Genomic DNA, 17,500 nt, shown 5'->3' on the forward strand with positions numbered 1-17,500 from the left:
TGGTATCAGGTGAAAACTATCTGTCTGTGCTTGTTCAGATTTAAGGCCGACAAATTTGCACCTTATTTCAATTTCCTGCATGCAGTGGAGGAAGTGCGAATAGCTTATTCAGAGGCAGATTAATGCAAAAGAGCTGAGGGGGACATAAATCTACAGGCAGTGACTTGTACCATCATGTAAGTGTAATGGTTATCAAACTGGAATCAGGGCTCCGAGTATCAGCTTAACACAGAGAAAATTTGCTTGATGTGAGAGTATTAAAGTCATGCTATAATATATCCATATACTGTGACTAAATTTTATAGTTCATGAAGCATATTAGTATTACACTATATCCTGGTACATTCAAAAGGTGATTTCCATTTAGATGCTCATTTTTCATGAAGATAAATATGACATGAATCATAATTTCCCTGAAGTAAATATTACAAATAATAAAATACTCAGGCAAGCAAGTTGAGGAATGACAGTAATGTTTTCCATTTGTATGGTAAGTGGCGAACCTTGTGGCCTATCAAGTAACAAATTGAATGTTTAATCTTTTTCCATGCAGATTGAGGACGGCAAAGTGGCAGCAAGCCGCACAACAAATCCAGAGTTCTCTGGTGGCTCATGGAGTATCAGCTCTTTTGCCTTCGGAGGCCAATAGAGGGTGTCAGCAAAGCTTTGTCAAAATATATCACGAGCATGAAGTTGTAAAATTGCAATTTACAACAAAAAGACTTTGGGATAACGGGCAAATCTTAGGCATGCTAAATACATAGCAAATATTTAGAGAGGCTTTGTAAGCAATTTAAATATTGTTAGGGGAAGTTGCTTAGCATCTGGGCGCATCCCAGAGGTAGAGAAAGAAATGTATCCTATCAAATGGTAAATAGTCCATATTCCAAATGATAGAAAAATTCTTTAGGTACCAGCCAATGGCATTAACCTAACTGGTGGAAGGGGCTTCACGAAGCCAGGGCCGGAGGGGGGCTGGAGGCTGCTCTTTGGCACGTCACACCTCTTGGCATTCGGGGACGTCATCTTTGTCCTCAAATCTTGCTGTCCCTTCTGGGCCCTGGGGATCCTGGAGTGGGTGATGGCGAAGTAGTGGTGGAGGTTTGTCTGTTCTCCGAGTCGCGGCCGTGGCCGGGTTAGAGCCCCGCAGGAGCTTGGGGTGGTGACCCTCCCGGCCACGGCACAGGGGCGCCGGTACCCACAGCCGGGGGGTCCACTTTGCTGAAGGTTCTGTCGTTCATTAATTTCAAGTTTCAGCGTCTGCCCTGCAAGACGACACCACTAGCATCTTGATGAAGGATTTTACCCAAGAAAAATGTTCATTATCTGAGTTCCCGGAGACCCGCCGACCGGTTGGCTGCCTGACCCGCAGCTGTGTCCTGGAGCGTTGGGGCGTCGGCTGGGGCAGGCTGGGGTGCCTGCCGCTGTTTTCTCTGTGACGTGAGCAATTCACTGGGCTCTCTGCTCTCGGGAAGTCAAGACTCTGCAGAACCAAAAAGAAAGAGGAAAACCCCACTGAAGTGGGTCTTGCTCACTGTCTTGGATTTCAGGAGCACGGAGGACGCGCACGCGAGTCACCGAGGTACGGCGTCATCCGTGGAGGTGCGGGGGCTGGCCTCCGTGTTTGCGGAGTCTCTCCGGCTTGCATCTGGGGCACCTGCCACATAGCCACAGGAAAAGAAGTTAGGGAGCGCGGCCTCTTTTTTCTGTTGTTGTTGAAACACAATATTCTTCCATGAATTCATCCTGGCTGCTTTCCTGAGCTCCCTTAGCATCGGCCCACATGAAGGCTGAGGATCTCGAGCTGCTGCGGCGGGAGCGACAGGCCCGTGTGTGTCCTTGTGAATCACACCAGGAAGGCAAGGGCTCCTGAAACTCACGCACGGGCCTTGCTGGCTCTTTAGCTCTTGGGGGCTGCCGAGGTCGCGGTTGGGGGTGTGCGGACGGAGCTCCTCCACAAGGAAGTCTGCTGGCAGAAGAGCCAGGGAGGAAGGCAGGACCACCCAGCTGGGAGGAAGGGTCTGTCCCAAGCTGGCTGGCAGGCGGGGAGCTGTGTCCTGATTGCACAAGGGCGTCCCAGGGCGCCCCATGGATGCCGCGGCGAGAGGCCCTCTAGTGGGCACAAGTGGCACTGCGCATCTCTGCCTCTGGCAATGGTGTGGTCCCTTAGGACCCCAAGCTCGCTGTGGACCCCCACCGCAGCGGGGGTGGGGGGCAGCAAAGTGAGGAGGGGGCAGAGGAGCTTTCAGGGGCCTCCTCGTGGACCCTGAGTGCAGCAACGGCAACACGCTGGCCTGCCCACGTGCCAGGACTTGACAACAGCAGGGGTGACGTGTGCTGTCCTTCCGCAGACCCGGGCTTTCTAGGGGTGCTCACCGGCGCTGTGCAGCAGACACCGGTTTTGTGAGGATGTCCCCTTGCGAAGTTCCACTTGAGCAGGACAAGCAGAGCTGCCCGGTGTCCACGAAGCCAGTCACTCATGGTTCCGTGGCGGGGTGGGGGGGCCCCTTTCCCGGGCCCGTCCGCTCTGCTATCACTGCCCTGGCCCGCGCTGTGCCGTCGGTGGGGCCCCTGCTCACACCGGGGTTTGGATAATTCTCTACCTTTTTCGTAATTGCAGAATCATAAAATATTTTAATTTCAAGGTTAGCAATTTTCTCTTGCATACTTAATTTATAATTAGCTGGTTTATAAACCTGTTCTGCGAATATAATTTTACTGTTGCCAAATGTTCTTCATGAATAATTAAGGGCAAATTCCTATTTATCAAATTATTAATATACCTAATAGCCTTGTTTTCATAAACAATGCATTGGAGTTGGATTTAAAGAAAGCCACCTCTCAGGGATCTGGTGTTCTGTTCCCACCGCGGCGGGGACCCGCTTGGGGTGTCTGCACAGAGGGACGCTTGTGCTGTGCTGGTGTCGCAGCCCCTGGCCTTCTTCCCCCCACAAAGGCCCAGGTATCAGTAGCCGGACAAACACAATGGCCATTCACCGGCGGGACTGGCCTCCTCGGCCTCGTGAACAATGTTGTTATTTGTTCTAGCTGTTCACCAGGAGCATTTTTGGAGGAAATGTAACAGATGAAACCATCCTTTCAGTCTTTAAAAATCTCTTTCGGCATGATCCTACCCCCATGAGGAGGGGACCGCTTTTCAAAGTGAGGAAAGCAACTTTTATGTGTGAATTTGGGCTCAAGGCATGCAAAGCCGCGCTGGGCCCCGCCGTCCGGCCCTGCACACCGTACACGCTTCGATCCGGAGGACCGAGGAGGAGCCGGAGGAGAAGGCAAGCGCCGGCCGGGGCGTGCGGCTGGGACACCCGCCGAGGCTCACGCGCACTCCCTCCTTTGGGTCCGTCGCTTTCCTGGAGGACAACGCAACGGTCCTTCCTTCTCGTGCCGTGCCCGTGGCGGGATCACCTCCTCTCCGGAAGAAGGTCCCCGGCGTCGATACAATAGAAGGCCACGACGCTAATTCAGAACTCGTCCTTAAAGACCCAAGTCGCAGGGTCCGCAGGCGGAGGTTGGGGGGACGCAATCTTCGAGCCTCCGTGCTGGGCGCGGGGTGTGGGGCGCGGGCGCCTGCCCTCGCGGGGGCCGGGCCGTGCGGCCCGCGGACACCGCGCTTGCTTCCTCCGGGCTGCCGGGCTCCTGGCCGAGGCTTGGGGAGGAAGGAGGCAGGGCCGGGCCGCGCTCTTCTTGGGGCTGGCGTGTGCGCCCACTCGCCATGTGTGTGCGACTCCGTGTGTATGATTCATTCCAGAGCAGTTTTAGTCCTCATAAAATATTCATTTTGGTTGTGCAGGGCCCTGTAATTGCCATCTCTCACCCTGAATTATTTATACCTTGCACAGACTGACAAAGCTTTGCCATGCGGCACTAGATGAATCAGAAACACGGATCTTTGCTGCCAACAGCATTATAGTTTCACAAAATATGGTACCCACGTCATTCTGGGCTGCCTCATCTCTAAATCCAGCTTTTCTTGATTTGACATTTTCTTTACTCTTCCATTGTCTTAGTCAGGCAGAAAGGTTGCCTCTCAGCTCAAAGCAGCAACCTTTCCTGCCTGCATTATAGCCGCTGTGCTTGAGAGGACTAATGTGTCTTTATTGCCCTTACTTTTTTATGCTCGGTAACAAGACAGTACTTGGGCTCACTTTAGAGCCATATATTATACATTAGCGATAAAATGATGCAAATAGTGCTGGATACTCTTCACACAGATAGAGGAGATCAGTCCGGATCTGGCTGCTTGTCACAAAAACAGAATGAAAAGTGACGCGAGAAGGTGGGTGGGGGCACGCCCCCAGCCGTGGGCTCCGGGCGGGTGGGGCGGCGCCCTGAGCACCCCGCTTCTGGCCTCCCCGATGCCCGCGTCCCCCGCCTGTTGGCTCCTGGCCCTGGGCTCGGCCCGCTGCTAGGTGCCGCCTGGCATGTCGGTGCACCCCTGCAGCCCGGCCGCACAGGGGGGCCCCCGGGCGCGGTCTCTCCTCGCCGCCCCCCGCCCAACCCCAGTGCTCCGGGGGCGCCAGCGCTCAGAGCAAGGGATGTGGCATCATCACGTCCCAATGTTTAGGAACGCTGTGCTCACATGAGTTAGGGGCCGCAAGGCTGGAGCAAAACTCGTCCTCGAACCTTCGGAAACTAGAAAGAAACGCCATCGGCCCTGATGGTTGGGAGCTTTCCTTTCCGCGCGCAGACAGCAAAAGCCGGCAGCAACTCCAGGGAAAAACTCCCCGTGTGCCGAAGGCCCTGAAAAAGATCATCTGTGGAATATTCACACGCAGAGCTGTGCGGCGGCGTGGGGGCTGAGCAGGCTTCCCGACATTTTACCACCTTGGCCCTTCCCTGCGCCACAGACCGGGATTAATTTATGGCTCCTGGCTCATCAACAAAGGGACGGGAAGAGGGAAGGCTCGGTGCTGTTCCGAGTAATGGATGACCTGGACACACATTTCTCTTGTATTTGTTGACACGCAGGGGTAATGAAGTTAAAGCTTTGCACACATGTGCCCCCTCATTAAGCTGCATTACCTGCATTAAAACTAATAATTGCCACTCAGAGCTGTGCTCCCATTAATCATTTATAATGTTTTAATAAGTTTTTAATCAGGACCTAAAAGGCGAGAGAGGCTGGCATAGGCAGGTTCGACACTGGTGTCCTGTGTGCGTGCATGGGCTTGATTTAAAATGTGATTTTTTTTATTAATAATTCAGCCCACAAAGATGATCGTTCTTAATTAAGCAAGCTGGCGTGGATTGGGGGGTCCGCATCTGAGCAGGAGATGAACAACCTCGAACAACATCTTTCCCACTTGGAGCCGGGGAGGGGCGGCGGCGGGGGGCGCTGAAAACAGCAACCAAAAATGTGTGTTTGTTTTGCGAACAATCTCCATCACCCTCCAAAGTCAGCAAGGCAAGAAGAGCTTTCCCATTCTCTTCAGATCCCGAAAAATGCGCCCGCGCCCACGTGGTGGGAGGCGTTCGAAGCCCTAAGTTGGGGCCGGCGTCGGCATTTCATCTCTGCGCACAAAGTCTCTGGGAGACGTCTCCCCTGGAGCTGGCGGGAAGTCAGGGGTGCATCTGACGGGAGCCAAGTGATGCTGGCATTTTTCTTAAATAAGGAGTTTCGTGATCAGAGCTGGCAAATAGAGCAGTGTCCGGAGGGAGTGAGGAAGCTGTTTTAATGAGCCCACAGCGAAAGACAAAATACAGACTGATTGACAGGGCGAATGATCCGGTGAGGAAATCATGTCAATGCTGCGTCGCCCACTAGAAATAGAGAAACAGGGAAAGAGGAAAAGGAAGACGCGCACTTGAAACAAGAGCCTGGGCGCAAGTATAGTGCACTTCACGTGTCTTCTGTGTTGTGCAGTTGACTCCTTTTCAACAGATAACCTTATCAAAACTATCATGAGATATCAGGCGCCGGTACAGAAAATACTAACTCGAGTCCTGACAGCGAGGCGGGCCGGGAGCTGACAGAAGCCCAGGACTCCGGGATGCGCTTGCGTTCAGAGTGTCTACCTGGGTTTTACTTATCTGAACACATTAAAACCACCCGGAAAAGTTTAACGCAAGTCATACAAATTTCTCCAAAAGGAGGGCTTGGCAGGGCCTGTTATGGAAGCGGATATTGAACCGGCCAGAAAAGCTATTAAATCCCATCAGATCTCCGTGGCATCATTTTAATGAGAATCATTGCAGAAGTACAAGATCATGGTATCTATAAGTGCCTCCTGACAGCCACTGGTGAAAATGTGATGAAAAGAAAAACCATTATAGCAGAAATTTAGCGATAAGGCTCTTTGGAGGGACGGTGGGGCCGAGTGTAGCTCTGGACCGTGAAGGGTTAATTTTCTAAACCTAATAATGTTCGATAGTGAGGTATTTGTCAGGAGATAAAGAAGTGATAGAATCTGGGAAGTGGGTCCCTTGGTGATTGTAGTACAAATATTGTTAATGCGGTGTGGTTACTACAGCGAAGGGAAGTAAAATAGCTCTAGTCCACTGGAGACAGGCTCTGCCACGGTGGGGCAGGAGCCTCGAGACAAAGGCCAGTAATTGTTGAACCACGAGTCAAGCCGTGGATGTTTTCAAATCCTCGTCCACCTGTGTTTACATGCAGGACGCCGCGCGTGCGGGGCGGGGGCGGGGGGCGGCACGCACGGAGCCCGGGATCCCACGGCGGGGGAGCTGGGCAGCCCCCGGCCTCTCGCCGGGGAGGGGGCCCCCTCACGGAGGACAGCGGGGCACCGCTGTAAAATTCCATCCTGTCCCCCTGCCCCTTCACGATGACGTCACGCGGGCCCTACAAGTATATGAGACCCATAACTTGAAATGTACAAGAATTTAATAAGTCTGGTGTTGGAGCAATTTGTCATGGCATATTTGAAGAATAAATCAGCCTAATGGAGCAGACTGTTCCTCCCGTATGGCATTACGGAACGTGAGCCAGTAATAGCTAATGGCAGGAGAGGGAGAAAAAGAGAGGCCTGACATTCAGACCCCCGCATTTTGGAAATCCAATACGTATTGACCTGTGTACTATCTCAGTGCACAGATCTGATGTCAGCAGAATGTAGTCTTGTATAGGAACTGCTCATTACAGGTTTTGTGAAGGAAGCACATTGTCTCTGAGCACCAGAACCCGATCGGCTAGAATTGCTCAGTAATCAATACTCCAGCGGCTGATGGCCGGGTGCGCACACGCCACAGCTGCGGCCGCTGCTTTCAGGGACTTCCCAGTAATTAGCAGGGACTTCAAGGAAGCACTCCACTGGTCACTTTCTTATCAGTCAGGGAAAAGTCTCTTAAAGGCTCTATCTTTTAATTTGACTCTTTAACTATTTCCTTTCAAGAGTGCAGCGGCGGCCACAGCCCCGACTCCCCAAGAGGCCCTGCTCCCCTCCACAAGACTCCTCCACGCTGGGGCGGACACTGGGGGCTGCGGCGGGTCACTGTGGATGGACAGAACACGAAATTCACCGTTTTAAAGCGTGCGGTTCGGTGGCGTTTAGTAGCTCCTCAGGATTGTGCAACCCTCACCCCTCTGTGGGTCCGGACACTTCTGTCGCCCCCGGAAGGAGACCCTGGGCCACTGAGGCATTGCTCCCTACCGCCCCCTTCTCCTAGCCCCTGGCCACGACCAGTGGGTGGCGACTTCGGCAGCTGCGTTTTCTGGTTGGTGTCCCATAATCTTCCTGGTCCAGGCCATGCTATGAAAACAGCTTCCTGGTTTTGTGTTCTGGATTCGGGAACTCCACGTGTGGGACTTGGTCTGGAATGGGGTTCTCTGGCGACCTCCGGAAGCCGTCAGCGCCATGACCCACGCACGGATGCTTTGGGAGTTCTGACTGAGGACCCGGGGGTCTATCCGTGGCCGTCTTCATTTGCTGCTTGTTAAGAGCTCAGCCTTGAAGTGGAAAGGCGATTCCCCCGTCCGAAAATGCTATCAGTATTTTTCGTTCTTGACTCAAATTTCCCATATTGCCCAGAGTGGAGGACCAGAAGAGGAGGCCGTGCCTGCTGGGACGGAGGCTGGAATTGAGACGTGGGAGCAGTCGGCTGCGAGCCAGAGCTCTCTGCTCTGAGCCCCGCGGGTTAGCCTGGGCTCGGGTGGGGCCTGAGCGTGCCGCGGACGGCCTGTCGGGCTCACACCTCGCATCACGCTGTCTCTGACGTTTTCAAGCAGTGGCAAGACGAGCTCCGGAAGACTCTAAGACTTGGTGATTAAAAATTAAAAAAAAAAAAAAATAGGATTCCCGAAATGCTTAGAGGGGGTGATTTCGAACAAGTGAAACCCACGTGCAAAAGGCAAGCAATTAAAACTGCTCGAAGTTCCTTTTTTCTCCTCAATCACCAGGGTGCGCACACCAAGCCCCCTGCATTTCTAAGGAGACAATCTATTTCTCCTTTGACCAGAGGGAAAAAAATCATTATTGCATGATTAGTGGCTTCAGCTAGGTGAGAAGTAGCGGCGCGGTGAAGGTGGCGACGGTGAGTGGGATTAATTACCCAACACTTGCCGGCAAGATAATTTTATCAGTGATTTGGCCACTGCTAAGTTGCAGCTTTTGATAAAAGTGGGCAAGTTCTTAGCTACTGGAAACATGAGGGAAGGGGTGGTGTCAGATGAAATGCATCTCATCAGCTTTTCTCTGACAAACCAGATTCATTCCTTATGTAATTGATAACGGCCTTGTCCAATTATTTCACACATTACAATACACAGAGGCCCCCTTTACAGGTTTTGCAGGGCTGTAATTAGCTATGCTAATATCCCCTTTATTGGCCCTAATATTGCTCAACACCTTTTGCCATCCTGGAACCCACGAGAGCCCCATGGCCTGTCAGGACCGCTGATTATTGAGAAGGATAGCTTTAATCAAACATAATTGCAGTTAATTTTTCTCTCCTGCTCTCTGTTGCCAGCGTCTAATGCCACGGACTCCTTGATATTCCATTAAATTACAATTAAGCAGCCTCCTTTGTTTCTGATTGTCCTGAACACCACCACAAAGTTGTGCGGCCGTTTAAAGGAGAGCTGTTTGTCCTAATTGCCTCCGCGCACACAAAGGGCCAATTTATACGAAGCCCATGTAGGATTTGAACAGTTCATAATGTAATGGATATTACACAGGAGCCTAACACTACAATTAAAATGATTTTCATCAGATAGAGAAGCTCTGGCTAATCAGCTTCATAAAAGTAAATATAAATGAACTAATTCACAGCTAAAACACACAGAAGTGGAGCGGACTCGGGAATGAGTTACTGTGCCGGGGGCTCGGCCCCTCGTCCAGGGCGGCGCTGGGGGTGGGCTCCCGTCGGAGCGGCGGGTCCCGTGTCCTGCGGCGGCGGCCCCGCTCCTGGTGTCCGCGTCCACCGCGGGGCACGTCCGGGGGCCGCTGGGAGCCTCGGCGGAGAGGACACTGAGGGAGGCGGCCGGGGCGGACTTCAACTTCGCTTCAACTTCGCTTGGGCGTGGCCGTGGCCATCGGGTTGTCCCCGCCGACGCAAGGGCCTTCCGGCTGCTGTGGCTGGAGCAGCGGCTCTCCCCGGGCTGGGGCCCTGCGCCCGCCTTCCCGGGTGCTGGTGCGTGAGAGGCGCCCTCCCCCCATCCCCCGGAACCCGCGTGTGTGCAAGCGCTCGGGGTCGTCTGCGTGGCCTTCTCTTCGAATCTCTGCCCGCTCTGCAGGCCGAAACCTGGTTTCCAAAGGCATAAGATCCTACGTCTCCCCCTTCTAGTCACAACTGAGAACTTTCCAGGAAGGGGTGCGTGGTCCCCGAGCAGGATATTACTGGGGAGTTTCAGCGGACGGGAAGCAGTTTGCCCTGGGCTGCTGCCTTCCCTCCTGCCTGAGAGAAACACGTAAATAAAGCCCATCTTTCAAGCTTGATTTACTCTGGTACCTACTGTGAAAGCTGATGGCTCTTTAGGGAAATAAAGACAGGGTCAGGGAATTAGTGTACATAATGGTCATTTTGATGGTGGGCCAACAGATGCGGTGGAAAGCGCACTGTACACAATTAAGCGTAGTGTGCTAATGACAGGTTCGAATTTTTATCGCCTCTTCGCCATCGAGCAGCAAATCCATGTTTAGCAGGAATAGTTTATTGGTGTTAAAGCCAAAGATTTTCTGACATAGGAAAGATTTTTCCTTTCATAACAAGAGTATTAAATCCTCTGTGTCCCAGAGTCTGGAAGCGAGATATGTAAAGTGGTCGTCGGATATTTCGTAGGAGGAAAGCCAGTCACAGGGTAGTTGAGTAAAAGGGTGAGCGTCATCACCGGACTTCACGGGGCGGGCATCCTGCGTCCTCACGCTCCCCAGACGTCGGCATGGGCGTCTCGCCGAGCCCTGGCGGGCGCCCGCGTCCCTCTGAGCTACGGCCCTGCGGGTTCTCCCAGGCCGTTCACCTGAGCAAGAGGCCTAGCGGACTCCCTTGCTTAGACGTGACCGGGACAAGGCTCTGGCCGAAGCTTCCTGTCTCTGGCCCTCGGTGTTGTGCTGTATCATGTCTGCGCGGTTGGGACCAGAGCACGTGGAGTGGAGGGCGTCCTGCCCTGGGGGTCGTGCGCGTCCACAGCTCATGGGACACTCGGGGTCAAAGACAAACCTACCGTTGCCACCCCCCAAACCAGTGAGTGTGTCCCTGAGCCAGATCCCGGCCGCAAGAATGCCGAGGGGTTCATGGGGCCCGGTGCCCAGCTTTGTGCCAAGTTCTGCTTGCGGTCGAGGCCCGAGAGCACTAGGCCCGTCCCCCATGCCGGCCCCAGTGGTTCGGACCACCCTCGGCGCTCGCTCTGCTGTCTTAGAGGCCAAAGGTGAACCACCTGAAAAGACACCAAGGAAAATCAGGTAACCTCCTCCGGAAGGGGGGGGTCAGAAAGAAACGAGAAGGAAACAGCCGAGCCGAGCCGAGCCCAGCCCGCGCCGTCCCAGAAGCTCCCGGCGCCGCCCGCTGCCGGCGGGTGCTGCTTGCCGGCGCCTGCTCAGATTAGCCGGGCGGTAATGTGTGGCATAATTGCGCCATGTGGCTGTCCCCGAAGTGAAAACCTAATTGCCTGACAGGACGATAACTTTGTGACGCCCTCACCTTGTTAGGGCCTTCCTGATGCGGTTCCGCGCGGGGCGGCCGCAGGTGCGTCTAATTTACCTCTCTGCAGAGCGCGCCGAGTTTAATTGCACGGCGGTTGTTAGGAGGAATCGGTGGGTGGAATATCAAGTGACTCACTGTGCGTGCGGGTGGCAGATGGCGCCGGGAGGCAGCGCGAGGTGCAGGGCCGAGGTGAGCTCATAAAAGATGGAGATTCTGGCCGAAAACTGGGAGGCCTGGCGGCGTGGGCGGACGTTCAGCGCCGCGGCCGCTCTCCTTCTTCCCATCAACGGCGTTTCTCTCCGGCCGCAGCGGAAGGTCGTCCCGGAACACAGACAGGGAGATGCGCCTTGGTCTGTGGGGTCTTTTTTGTTTTCTGATAGGATCCGTGTCTACAAGGGGCCTTGACCGCAGGGCTGAGTTCAAGGGAATCCTGTGAATCTTCATGAAAAATGAATGATCTCAAGTAGGACAGGGACATTTGGGCAGAAAAGAGGGAAGGGTTTGTTCGTAGCCTTGCCGGACGGGACGGCGGGAGAGGGCACGTGTGTCGGCCCAGAGACTCCCGCCCCCTGGCGCGGCCCACGGTGGCCGAGGCCTCGGACTAGGCGGAGGCGTGCACGGACGAGAGCCCTGCCTCCCCCGTCCTGGCCCTCGGGCCAGACTGCCCAGTGCCCACGTGCTCGTGTCGCGAGCCCGAGCCCTTTTGTCCTTGTCAGCGAGCACGTGGGCACGGAGGGGACGGCGTGAGGAGGTTTTTGTCACAGCATCTCAACACACTGTCAGGACCCCTGAATCTTCATGCCTCAGAGCGCAAGGGCAGAGCTTGGTGGGAAGTAGAAGCGCTCGGGCCCCTGAGCCCGGCCCACGGCCGCCTCTCCGCTCTCCGCCTGCGCGGCAGCTTTGTTGCCGCGGAGTCATTACCTGTTTCCTCAAAAACACGTGTAGACCCTTCACAGATGTCACTGTGGTCCATAAAGCACAACCCCAGCCCTCCCTTTTCTTAAGAGTTGCGCTCCCTGTAACTTTTAAAACATTAGTCTGGGAAGGGCTGTTTCCCTGGGCAGCGGTGTCCTCTGGGCTCCGCTGCCAGATCAAGCGGAGCACGTGCCGTTACACGGGAGTTAAGGGTAAATGACAGTTTTTTGATGCTAGGGATGCTTTGGGAGGTACCTGTCCTGAAAAGGTATTTGTCATCTACCTGGAGCTCAGAGGTGACTCGGCATCCTGTCCCTTTACTTGCCAAAGTGGGCAGCCCCGTCTGGGCTGACAGTCCCCGGCGCGTCACTGCGCAAAGGGCCAGGCGAGGACCGGCCGGTCTAAGTTGCAACCGTTGTCATGAAGCGTGGAGACCGTAATGTCCAGACGGATGTACGTCTGTGGACATCATCTGCGCTGGCCCTCGGACCCAGGGGCCGGCGGCCGCTCCCCGTCCTGCCCCCGACGGGTGGCCAGCAGGGAGCCTCCGCCGCTCCCCGCGCCAGCAGTGTCTTTCTAACGTTTGTGAGTCTGTCTCATGACCCTAACACGTATCCGTTTTTTGTATTTTTATAGATTCTTTCTAAAGTTTTTCCTCAAGTGCAATCAGAACTGTTTGAAGAATGCAGGCAACCCCCGGGACATGCGAAGATTCCAGGTACACGGCTCTCCGCGCGTGGGCCCCCGTCCGGGCTGGACCGTGCAATTTGAACTCTGATGTTGCGATTGTGCAGAAAACTTTAGCTCTTTAGTTCCCCACAGGCTTGGGAGCAAACCAGGACTGGCTCGTTGGATAGAATATTTAAATCGTTTTGCTTTAAGAATGACTCGGACTCTTCCGTATGCCAGACTCACTGAGTCTGTGTGCACCAGAGTTGGCTCTGATGGCGTGACCTTGGCTTCTAAGGTGCACCAGGCGGTCACGCCCTGCCCTGCCCCGCCCCCGCATTGGGCGGCCAGGTACCTGGAAGTCAGAGTTGTCAGAGCCGCAGGTTAAATTGGGCTCCCCCGGACACTCAGCCACGGTGAACCTCGTAGGTGTGTTTCAGAATGACCGTTTTAGAGTCTCTTCCGATATGTTGGTCCATAGCCTAGCCTGGTTCCTCAGCTGTACGTGGCCATGTACAGCTGATGAAAGCTTGGGGCCCCTGCCCGGGGGTCTTCTTTCAGGGATCGATGGGTGGATTCTCCGTGGGGCAGAGCCCTAGTGCAGCCTGTTGGGTGAACACGAGGCCTTGGGCCCTCCTCATGAAGGGAACTGCGCCTGTTTGATGCGGCCTCTCCAAAGTCCAGAATGTTCCCTCAGCTCAGCTTCCTTTTCCTCAGGGCTGATGTGTTCTGCGTCCTTATGCCCATGCCTAATGCTAGAGCTATGTTGCTGGATGCAGGCGGACTCCTTTTCTGGGCTGCTTCAGAGGATTTCAGGTCAAGGCGAGAGGGTAGAGAGCTGGGGGTCATTGGGGAGTGCAGGTCTTCGCGAACCCTCAGGAGTTACTTCAGGCTGAGAGCTACTCCACGCACAGTGCATTGTTTTGTTGATTTTAACTGTAAAACTATTCTGGGCGGAGACGCAGAACTGCTGCTCGTCCCTCCCAGCCAGAGAAGGCCGGAGCTAGTGGGAACGAATGCTAGGTCGGACGACTTCCCTCAGACCGCTCGAGGGCATCTTGAGCAATCCAACTTCCTTCTAGTCCTTTAGGACACGTGACATCTGTCTTCACAGCCGGCCAGCCAGTCAGAGAAGGGTCTGTGGGCTGGTCCACAGTCATGGCGTGCAGGTGGGGACAGTGTCTCTTGTAAACAACTGGGCCGCCTCCACGTTCTGGTGCCAGGCTTCACGGTGGCCTCTGCCCACCAGAGCAGAGCAGAAGGTGCCCATTGTCTTGCCTTGGGCCCACACGCCATCCGTCGCACGTGGGCCCGCAGTTACTAGAAGGAAGGACCTGCTCTGCTCTCCTTGGCCTGGCATCCTGCCTCTCAGAAGGTTGTGCAGGACCTAAGAGCTGGTCTGGGCCTCCACAATATTGGCAGCGGGCTTCCCCAATCAGCACCTTCCTGCAGGTGCACGGCAGGCCCGACCCAGGCCAAGAAACTCAACGCAGCTTGTCTGCTTTCTCTGCTGAGCCACTCGATTTTCCCTCGGTGACTGACCTAGATAGAGAGGACAGAGCAAAGGCAGTGTCCTTTTTTTTTTTTTTTAATTTTATTTTTACCTTTCTTGCTTCTTTTATGTATCGTGGCCTAAGAACTTGGAGAAGGTCAAGTCTGTGGCTCAGCGTTCATTCCATGGCCGTGCCTCTCGCTCAGGTGACAGTGCCTGTACCCCCCAAACCCCCCATCCTGGGGGCAGAGGCGGCCAGGCCACTGTATGTGCCCGCCCTGTCGGTGGGTGGCCGTCGACAAGAGGAGGCTGACAGGTCTGAGTCTGGACGTGGGGACGATGAAGCCCGTACCCACCGTATTTTGAGGCTCCGAGGGGCCCAACACTGTGAGACTCCAGCAGTCCTGGCGAGGATCCCCTGGGAAGGAAGCTCAAGGAGGTGGCCCTGGGAGGAGTGCTGGGGGGGCGGGTATGGCCCCTGCTTCACAGTCTTCTTGTGGGGCCTGAGGTTTTTTATGAAAAAGTCAATTACACATATGTTGACACATGTACGTACATGCACATATACATACATATATTTATCTATATAGGCAGCTTTGACCTTTTCTTAACCCTTGAAAATGCAATTTATTTTGTTTGATCAGTTTTATTTATTATTTTTCTAATAGATTTTTTGGGGTGGGGGGGAAGGGGCAGAGGGAGAGGGACTCTTGGGCAGAATCGCTGGTGAGCACAGAGCCCGACACGGGCTCCCTCCCATAGCCCCGAGATTTTGACCCCAGCTGAAATCGAGAGTCAGACGCCTAACTGACTGAGACACCTGGCGTTCCTCTAACAGATTGGTTTCTGAAAGAGCAGTTTTATGCTTTCGGGAGGAATCCATGGAAGGTTCTGAGCATCCACACGTACCCCCTGGGTGCAGCCTCCCTCTCAGTTGCCCAGGTGTTGCTGTCCTGCGTCGGCTCCGTGGAATGAACCGTGTTCTGTTAACCATGGTCCACTGTAGCTCTGGCTTTCAGTAGTCATGTTCCACGCGTGTTTGGACATGTGCAGACCAGGCGAGGAGACCAGACGAGGACTGGGTGCCTTTCCAGTCCCCCCTCTCCCGTCCAGCGGCACGTTTCTCTGTGGGGCTGTGCTTCTCGAGGTGGTGCCGGCCCTCACCACCGCCCACTTGTGGCCAAGGCCAGGCTCCCGCACTCCCGAGGCCGGCTTCAGCCACCCCAGGCCTACTGTTTGCCCCAGACTGAACCAGGGCTTGTGTCTTCGCTACTCACATCAGCTCTTCTGAAAACAGTGGGCCACGCAGCCCCCCTGTTTAAGAAACATCTTAAGGATGGGTAGGGGTTCCCATTTCCTGAGTCCATTAAGGGGTCCATTTCTGGCCTGCTTGGGAAGGCGCCCGGGGTCGGCAGGGGTGTCCAGTGGAAGGGGCTCTCCTGTTGGCACCAAGGTCCTTGCCAGCCTCCACAGTGAACTTGAGAAAGGATTCTTGCTTTGGGTTAAAAATGCTGTCACTAATATTCAGCTTGGTCTTTTCAGATGCAAGAAAGTTTGTTACCAGACATTAGATGTAATTGTCAAATCTACCCGGGGACCGTGGATGATGGCTGGGGTAGCTCGAGGGCTTCTGATCTAAGAAGCCCGTTTTTGGCAACTCGGAGTCCTCACAACTCTTCAAGAGAGGACAGTCTCAAGTGAACTAATTTTAATTAGATAAACTATCTAATCAATATGTGAACAGATCAATCAAAACAGCAGCTTTAAAATGAGCGGCTGGAGGGGTGTTTCTGAAGCTAATGGCTAGAAGAATATTTCTCTGAATTGAATTCACTTGTTAGCATAATAGGAGATTAAACTGTAATTAGTGTAGCGGGTTTCGAAGAGAAGCAATCTCGAGTCAAAACAAAGCAAAACAGTCTGCCCACCCCCACGAGCCGACAAAGGTGCAGGTGCTGATGGCCAGGGAGGCCGACCAGGAGCAGGGGCGGCCCGGTGCACGCAGCTCGGAACTCAGTACCTGCGGCCCAGTGCCTACAGCTCTGAGCTCGGTGCGCGGCCCGGTGCGCGGCCCAGTGCGCGTGGCCCTGATGGGTGTGCGCGCCTTGGCGTGCGCCGCGGGGCTGGCAGAGGCTCCCGTCTCTTCCCTTTGCCCGCGCGTTTCACATCCGCTTTGTCTTCGCAGGTTGTTGTGTCGACAACAGTCAACGTGGACGGCCACGTGCTGGCCGTGTCCGACAACATGTTTGTGCACAACAATTCCAAACACGGGCGGCGGGCCCGCCGCCTAGACCCGTCAGAAGGTACGGCCCCTTCTTATCTGGAAAATGGTAGGCACACATGTTACATGTCTTTTTAATTTGCAATGCTTCTTTTCCTTTGCACCACCTTTATGTTGATTCATGCCGCACTGCCCTCACCAGGGGCCCCTCCCAGGTCTGCACCCCCCTGCCCCAGCCCGCCTCCGGGGTCCTCTCCTGCGGCCCCTCTCCTGTTCAGGCCTCACTCACCTCCCCTGCCATGGGCTTTACTGTATCAGTTTGTTTGTTTCTAAGCTTTTTTTTTGCTTGGAGCTTTTCTTGCAGTTTTAATTTATTTGGTTTCATTTGGGCTATCCTAAGCCCCATCCAGAAGGTCACCTTCAGATTCTCTGTGCACGTTTCAGGGGTGGTTGCGTCCTGGGCCCATCAGCTCAGAACAGACTCGGAGGACCATTTCCTGTCCCTGGCTGGAGTGGGGCAGGGTGAGAGGAGTGAGGGACAAAAACCAACAGCATAAAATGTTTTGTCCCAGAGGCTTCCAAGTTACCGACTTCTTGTTTTGCTTGTTAAAAGAGAAGAATTTGGGTGAGACGGATAGGCAGCCGTAGGGGGGTCTTTACATGGAGCCAGGGCTCAGAAGCACCAGACCCCGAAGGCCTTCCCCCAGCCCCTCACTCTCGCGCACCCCCACGATTCCCCCCACCCCCTACAGGAGGATTCTCATCCTCTGTACCGAAATACTCCCAGTAGCCCCGAGATTCGACCGATGTGAATGGTTGAGAAAGTAATGTTTTTTTTCTTGAAAGCGAATTGCAAACAAAACAGTGTGGTTGAATCTTTTGGAGCAAAGAGCCCATGAAACTAAACTGTTTTAAGACAAAACCTACACACCGAGGTCTCGAGTTCGGGGGCCACACAGACGCGTACACAGGAAGATGAATGAAGCGTGTGTACATGATCAGAATGAAATATGCTTTAGACATATAAAAAGTGGAAGACAGTTTATGAATATGCTGTGGTCCACAAAAATAAACTAATTTGTTTTTCTACA

General features: G+C 54.1%; 1 protein-coding gene across 11 annotated transcripts in view; it reads left to right on the plus strand.

The window, feature by feature from the left end:
* EBF3 (EBF transcription factor 3) overlaps positions 1-17,500 on the plus strand; it is a 117,402-nt gene that overhangs the window by 64,668 nt on the left and 35,234 nt on the right. For 7 of the 11 annotated variants that reach the window (XM_045068747.1, XM_045068739.1, XM_045068738.1 and 4 more), the window contains exons 7-8: positions 12,664-12,745; positions 16,374-16,518. In XM_045068747.1, the coding sequence (XP_044924682.1) occupies positions 12,664-12,745; positions 16,374-16,518 (227 nt within the window). The remainder of the gene's footprint in view (positions 1-12,663; positions 12,746-16,373; positions 16,519-17,500) is intronic. The other 4 variants (XM_045068740.1, XM_045068744.1, XM_045068743.1 and 1 more) reach the window with 1 other exon arrangement.

This window comes from Mustela putorius, unplaced genomic scaffold (genome assembly GCF_011764305.1).
Source record: "Mustela putorius furo isolate JIRA1106 unplaced genomic scaffold, ASM1176430v1.1 tig00003909_pilon_pilon_pilon, whole genome shotgun sequence".
Classification (NCBI taxonomy): domain Eukaryota; kingdom Metazoa; phylum Chordata; class Mammalia; order Carnivora; family Mustelidae; genus Mustela; species Mustela putorius.